This window comes from Propithecus coquereli, unplaced genomic scaffold (genome assembly GCF_000956105.1).
Source record: "Propithecus coquereli isolate 6110/MARCELLA unplaced genomic scaffold, Pcoq_1.0 Scaffold64, whole genome shotgun sequence".
NCBI classification, from domain to species: Eukaryota; Metazoa; Chordata; class Mammalia; order Primates; family Indriidae; genus Propithecus; species Propithecus coquereli.
In genome coordinates this window covers 2,169,429-2,176,304 of record NW_012152396.1, presented here as the reverse complement: position 1 = coordinate 2,176,304, position 6,876 = coordinate 2,169,429, and the positions used below count along the sequence as shown (strand labels likewise).

The 6,876-nt window shown below is 42.6% G+C and overlaps 1 protein-coding gene across 1 annotated transcript in view; it reads left to right on the top strand.

The window, feature by feature from the left end:
* The window catches only part of GC (group-specific component (vitamin D binding protein)), a 68,862-nt gene that overhangs the window by 15,417 nt on the left and 46,569 nt on the right, over positions 1 to 6,876 (top strand). The window contains exons 2-3 of the mRNA XM_012659834.1: positions 1,366 to 1,435; positions 2,023 to 2,155. Coding sequence (XP_012515288.1) covers positions 1,366 to 1,435; positions 2,023 to 2,155 — 203 coding nt within the window. The remainder of the gene's footprint in view (positions 1 to 1,365; positions 1,436 to 2,022; positions 2,156 to 6,876) is intronic.

The following is a 6,876-nucleotide window of genomic DNA, read 5'->3' as shown; positions in this document are numbered from 1 at the left end:
TTAAGAGTCAAAAATTTTTGAATTCATTGAAAGTCGAAGCCACTCCCCACTTCAGCCTGTTCCAGTTTTGTTGCCTGTGATACGGAAGGGAAACCCAGACACTTTCCTCTCTGTCTCTCTGCCTATTCTCCTCTTCCCCTTCCTACCACTCTCTGGGCTGCTCCTAGCTCCTCTGGGGCTAATGCATGGAAGGGAGAAGCTAGCAAGAGAGGCAGCAGCAGGAAAAAAATTCAATGGGCAGCATGGTGGGCTAGTGTCTCTTCTAGTTATGGAGACATGCAAAGCTGACATTTTCTCATAGTGGGTTCTTTGGCGATCTCACTCCCATCGTCCCTGGAGATCTCTCACATCCAGCTGGCACCTTAAAACCCACCCCCTTTGAGCCCCTCATTTTCAAATTGTCTGCCTCCAGACAGAGGTGACCCATTGTTGGCAGCCCACTGCCCTGTAGATAGCCCTTTGGGGGGGTTGGGATATTTGAGACAGCTCCGGGCCAGCTTCCTCTCCTAACCGATCCACTGCAAGTCTGTGGGCCACACCACAGCTTCCTCCCTGCACCCCTCCCTGCGCTCTCCAGGCCACTTAACCAGCCCCTCGCCCTCTAGCCTGCTCCAGCCTGAATCAGACACCCCTGCCCATTGTACCCCAAATTCTAAGGGTCACCAATCAAGGTCCTGAGTGGTTTCCCTGAAGCCCTTGTCACTATGCTTAAAGCAAGTGGAAACACTCCCCATCCTCTCCCCAGAGTCACCACACTGACAACTTTCTCCAAAAAATACTTTGCCTAATTTCCATCTTTCTCCAGCTGAACTCCTAGCCTTTTGTCGTGGAGCCCGGAGGTGGGCAGTGAGCAAGTGTGGCAGCACCAGCTCTCACCTACCCCCGCTAAAGTCCTGCGTTAGTGGCACTTGCCCCTCACTTTGGAATGGAGACAATCTCCACTTATTTTCTGTTCTTTTTTCTTTCAAGGGCTTAAGTGAAAGTGAGACAACGAAAGGAGGAAGGGAGAGAAAGAAAGGTGGTAAGGAGTGAGGGAAAGAAAAAGTCCCATTTTAGCATGATTATCGCAATGGGACCTAAGAGAACGACTTCCTTGTCAATAGGTTCTGACCCACTTATTTTCACTATTAGCTCACTTTCCTCCTTTGTTTTCTACTGTCCATTACAATACAATAGCGTGCCATAAAATTGTGGTCTATTGTGCAAAAACAGCTAGAAAGACACCCCAAAAATGAAATCGCATATGGATATTGAGAAAAATGTTACTTTCACCATAGATCATGTGAAGCATCACTTGATGCATATACATAATGTAATATTCATTAAAAGAGAAAAGATACAAATTTTTCTATTTCTGATTCCTAGGCCGAGATTATGAAAAGGATAAAGTCTGCAAGGAGATCACCAGTCTGGGAAAGGATGACTTCACATCTTTGTAAGTATGCGGTATCCACTCACTCACTCTCTTGGTTGCTTGATCTTGAACAGAAATGGGTGTGAGGTAACTGGGCTTCAGCACAGGGGGTTAAATTGACTTTTGCTAAGATTTTAGAGTTCCAGGATCAGTGTAGGTAGAAGTGTCAGGCAAATGGAGTAAATCCAAAGATTCCAGTTGACCTGTAGTTACTGTGGTGTAAGAATTTGTCACCGGTAAGTTTGTGAATGCGTTAAGACAGAGTAAGTAAGCAGAGTTTTCTAAAGTAAATAAAAATTCAATAGTACTTTCTAGGACTCTGGCAAACAAAGGCAATAAGTTACAAGACAGGTTCATCTGGGGAAGCTCAAGAAAGACAATACCAGACTAGTTTGATGCAACCCCAAGTCCAATTTTTACTGCTTTATGAGATAAATTTGCCTAGAACAAAAACAACCTTTAAAATATACCTCATTTTTTCACTGGCCAGATAAGGAAGTAAATGCATGCAATGTTCCATTTAATGATACAGATTTCATATTTTAGTGTGCCAAAATGTGAAAGATATTTTAATTCTAATTACTAAATTGACTTATTTTCCCCCTCAGATCACTAGTCCTATATAGCAGAAAATTTCCCAGTGGCACATTCGAACAAGTCAGTCAGCTTGTGAAGGAAGTTGTCTCCCTGACCGAAGCCTGCTGTGCGGAAGGGGCTGACCCCGACTGCTACGACACCAGGGTACGTCAATGTGACTGTCTGTCTCTACGGTGGCCCAGAGAAGGAAGCCAAAATATGTCATGTCTTGGGGAAATTTTAGATAGCAACTCCTAGTTTAGGGGCAACATGAAGCCTATTATTTTTTACAGCCCAGGTTTGTTCTAAATAATGAGTCAATTTTGCCCATTATTTCTACAAGATTCTACTGGGTCATGTAGTAACTTAGTGATTTACTAAATATACATTGCTGGTAAGAAGTGGGGATAGCATAGAAATCCAGATCTGACTAAAACCTGAGTTTTTTTTATCATTACAAATTTGAACCTCTCAAATATCAACTCATGAACCTCTTGAATTAATTCTAATATATGCTGTGTAGTTTAAAAGCCTGCCCATACCTTTATCATCATGCTAGGACTGGTACCAACTGCCCCAGAAAAATTTAATGTTGGCTTCAAATTATTTGGGGGTTCAAAAGTTGCCCTATGTACTAAGTTCTAGGTTTTCTCACCTATAGTACTTATTCAGAAATTAAAATGCTGAAATAACAGGGTTTGAAATATAGACAGTAGCTGAAAAAGGTAGAATCTCGGGAGCTTCGGTAATTTACGAATGTAGTCATCAGGCCGGATGAAAATGACATTTGGATGCATTTTAATAAAGTCCTCTACAAACAAATCAGTCTCACTGCTCAAGCCTGCAGCAGTTACCCTACAGAAACAATACTCCAAAGATCTGATTAGAATAGATTCTACTTGGTGAATATTCTTACCATTGATTGCTTTATCTAGCCCTTATCTCATCTCAGAAATATATTTTGTATTATAAAGTAAGAATTTTATTATAAGATTATAAAATAGGAATTTTATCATCATTTTCTTCCACCAGCATGTTCATAAATACCTGTTATTTGAACTTGACCTTCCGCACCACCTTAAACTAAGCAAGCATCAAACTATCAACTGTGGTCAAAATAGCAAAGCATATTTTCATTTTACTTCATATATTTGCTAATGATCTGTATCTATAATCCTGGTGTTTAGGAGAATAGAAATATCATTGACATTTTTTGCATGACACCCTCTCTTTCTCCTGCTTATCAAAGCATTTTTGAAATATGTTGACACTTTTTCAACCTCTTTTTATTTGAAAGGAGATAATTTTTAAAAGGAAATGCAGAAAGATTGACAGGGAAAGAAAAGAAAAGGAAAAAGAAATTGGCTAAAAAAAAAAAAAAAGAGATAAGGATGAAAAAAAGAGAAAGCCTAATGCTTAAGTTCTGAGAATCTGAAGGAAGTTAGGTATAGAAGAGGAAAAGAAGTTGGTTTGCATATCTAATTCATCGCATTACCTTTATTCATTGATTGGAAAGATTTTTAGAAGTTTTGCCTTAAAAAAATGACTAATGGGGGAGGGGCAGGATGGCTGACTAGAGATATCATTGGCCGGACCGTCCCAGAGGACAGGTAGTGATTCAGATAAAGGAGAGGGGAGAGAAGACACAGCTCAGGTGTAGATCACAGAGAGACGTGCTGGAGCCTGCTGGGGACCTCACATGGAGGAAAATTGTGAAGCAGAGAAGGAAGAAGATAAAAGAAAAACGTACTGGTGAGAATCAAACAGAGAGAGGCTTGGAGCCCATTGAAGGGGGTAGGGGGGATCCTTCTCTCCCACCCACATGGCTTCAGTAACCAAGTTTCTTGGAGGCTTTTCCATCCCCATGAGCCCAAACACTGTGGCAAACATGGAATAGTGGGGAGAACTTGCATGATCCCAGAGCTTGGATATCCCGTGCTGGGTTCCCTTCCAAGGAAAGTGACCTGAGAGGCCCCAGAGCTGGTTTTCTTGCATTCAGACACTTTTCCTCCCCCATCCCTCCCCCATCCCCTGCAGCCGGGAAGGTAGCTTAGAGCCAAGAGTTTGGCCAGCGGCAGCCGGGAAATGCAGCCATCTGGGAAAGTGCCCATCCCCACCATAGGAGAACCACCCTGTTGGATTAGGGTGGGTCCTCTGGCCAAGGAAGAGCCCAGACCCTGGAGTCATAGCAACCAAGTGTGACATATTTAGGTGCTCAAGCTGAACAAGAACCGCAGCCCCTCCCTCATCCATGGCTACCCGGAAAGCAGTTTGAGCTGAGAATTTGGCCAGCAGCCGCCTCTTTCCAGCTGACACATAATCCAGGGTGAGGTCTCCAGAGAGAGTAGGGCCCATGCCTCTTCCATAGAGGAGCTGCAGTGGTCCCAGAGTGCCCAATCTGGGAGCTCCCTGCCTATAGGGATTTGGCAGGGATGCACACCATCATGTCAAATGTGCAGACCAAACCCCATGCCCCCACCCCAAACTGGAATGGGTTGCTGGGAGACATGGGGGGAGGTTTAAGAGTGGTGAGGGAGCCCATGTGGACAGAGCTGATGGGAAAATACCAAGACCTGGGAGAGTACCCACCAGGAAAGCCCCCCTGCAGGAAAGCCACCCTGTTGGACAAGGGTGGTTTCTCTGGCAGGGAAGATCCCAGACCAGTGCCACAGCATCCAAGCAATCTGCCCTCCCCCATGAATAGCCCTCAGGGTCTGGAGAGCCTGCCCTGACTTTCCTCCCAGTGGCTCACCCTAGCAGCCAGAGAAGCAACCTCTGAACCCTGCCAAGACTTTCAAAGCCTTCCAGGCTCATGCAATGTAACCATGCTCTGCCTTGCTCCTCCACCTACCTTTTCTGTGATGGAGATAACAGAACCCCATGGGAGCTACAGAGCCCCTCCCAAAGCCTGGGGCATTCAAGTGCTCCACCTTAGGGACTAGAGTTTACCACAGACACAATGAGCACCCCAAGGGCAGCTCAGGACCAATATGCTTCTCCCTGGCATGGTCAGCGATTGATTTTCAGGAACCAGAGGAAAGGTCCACAGGCCAGATATCATAGTCCCAGATCTCAACTGTGTTGCTGGGGGGACTGGAGAGGAGATTTGTGAACTAGATTCTAACCCACAAGCACTACCTACTGTCTCAGAGATTAAACTGGGTGTAACACCAATTCACAATGTTAAGAAGACTGCAGGGCTGAGAAAAGAGAAAGGATTTCAAAGACCTCCATCCTCCTTCATCAAAGAGAGACAGTCACATAGCTCACCACTCCTACAGCCTACAAACAACTAACAACTGAGAAAACCACCGCACTAAGGATATCTATAACTAAGGCATCCATCCAGAACCTAGATCACCATCAAAGCATCCGCAAGCAAAGTCAAAGGGGATTGAGGCCCCTTCTTCAGTCTTCTTAAACAGGACAACTGCCAGCCTAGAATTTTATATCCTGCAAAACTAAGTTTCATATATGAAGGAGAATTAAAAACTTTTCCAGACAATCAATCACTGAAGGAATTTGTCAAGACCAGACCTGCCCTGCAGGAAATGTTCAGAACTGCATTATACATGCATTATACACTGCATTATACCTAACATGTTATGAACACACATGTATGAGTGATGGAAGGAGAAAAAACCCTATCTAAACAAAAGAAAATCCAAAAATAAGAGCAATAGCTGCTCCTAATTAGAAGAAATCAACAAAAGAACTCCAGAACTATGAAGAATCAAAGTGAAAGGACACTCCCTAAAGAGAACAATACCAATGGATACCAATCAAAATGAAAATATTCAAATCACAGATAAAGAATTCCAAATATTGATTGTAAGGAAGTTGAATGAAATCCAAGAGAAAATGGAAAACCAATGCAAAAAAACCAGAAAACCAATTAAGAAAATGAATGAAAAATTCTCTAGAGAGGTCAACATATTTTTAAAAAAACAGATAGAACTTCTGAAAATGAAAAATTCATTTAAGAAAATATAAAACATAGTGGAAAGTTTGTAGAATAGACCAGACCAGGCAGAAGAAAGAATCTCAGAGCTCAAAGACAACTCTTTTGAATTAAATCAATCAGTCAGAAATAAAGAACAGAGAATTAAGAGGAATAAACAAAGCCATATTTCTTGTAAGAAATATGCAATTATGTAAAATGGCCAAACATAAGAATCATAGGCATCCCTGAGGTTAAAGAAGAAAACACAAAAGGGCTGGAAAACCTATTTGAGAGAATAATTCAGGAAAACTGCCCTGTCTTGCCAGAGATTTAGACATCCCAGTGCAAGAAGCTCAACGAACACCTGACAGATTTCATTGCAAGGAGGCAATCACCAAGATACGTAGTCATCAGACTGGCCAAAGTCAACACAAAGGAGGAACTCCTGCAACCTATAAGGCAAAAACATCAAGTAAGTTACAAAGGAAAACCCATCAAGCTAACTGCAGACTTCTCAGTGGAATTCTTATAAGCCAGAAGGGATTGAGGCCCCTTCTTCAGTCTTCTTAAACAGGACAACTGCCAGCCTAGAATTTTATATCCTGCAAAACTAAGTTTCATATATGAAGGAGAATTAAAAACTTTTCCAGACAATCAATCACTGAAGGAATTTGTCAAGACCAGACCTGCCCTGCAGGAAATGTTCAGAACTGCATTATACATGCAATAGGACAATATCATCCACGAGAGTAAAACCATCTAAAAGCTAAAGTTCAGAGCTCATATAAAGCAGTAGTACAACAGATAAAACAAAGCAATAAGGTGCTTCCCAACAGGATGAACAGAACAGCATCCCACATATCAATTCTATCAATCAACATGAGTGGTTTGAATTTCCCACACAAGAGACACAGGCTGGCTGAATGGATAAAAAAATACAAGC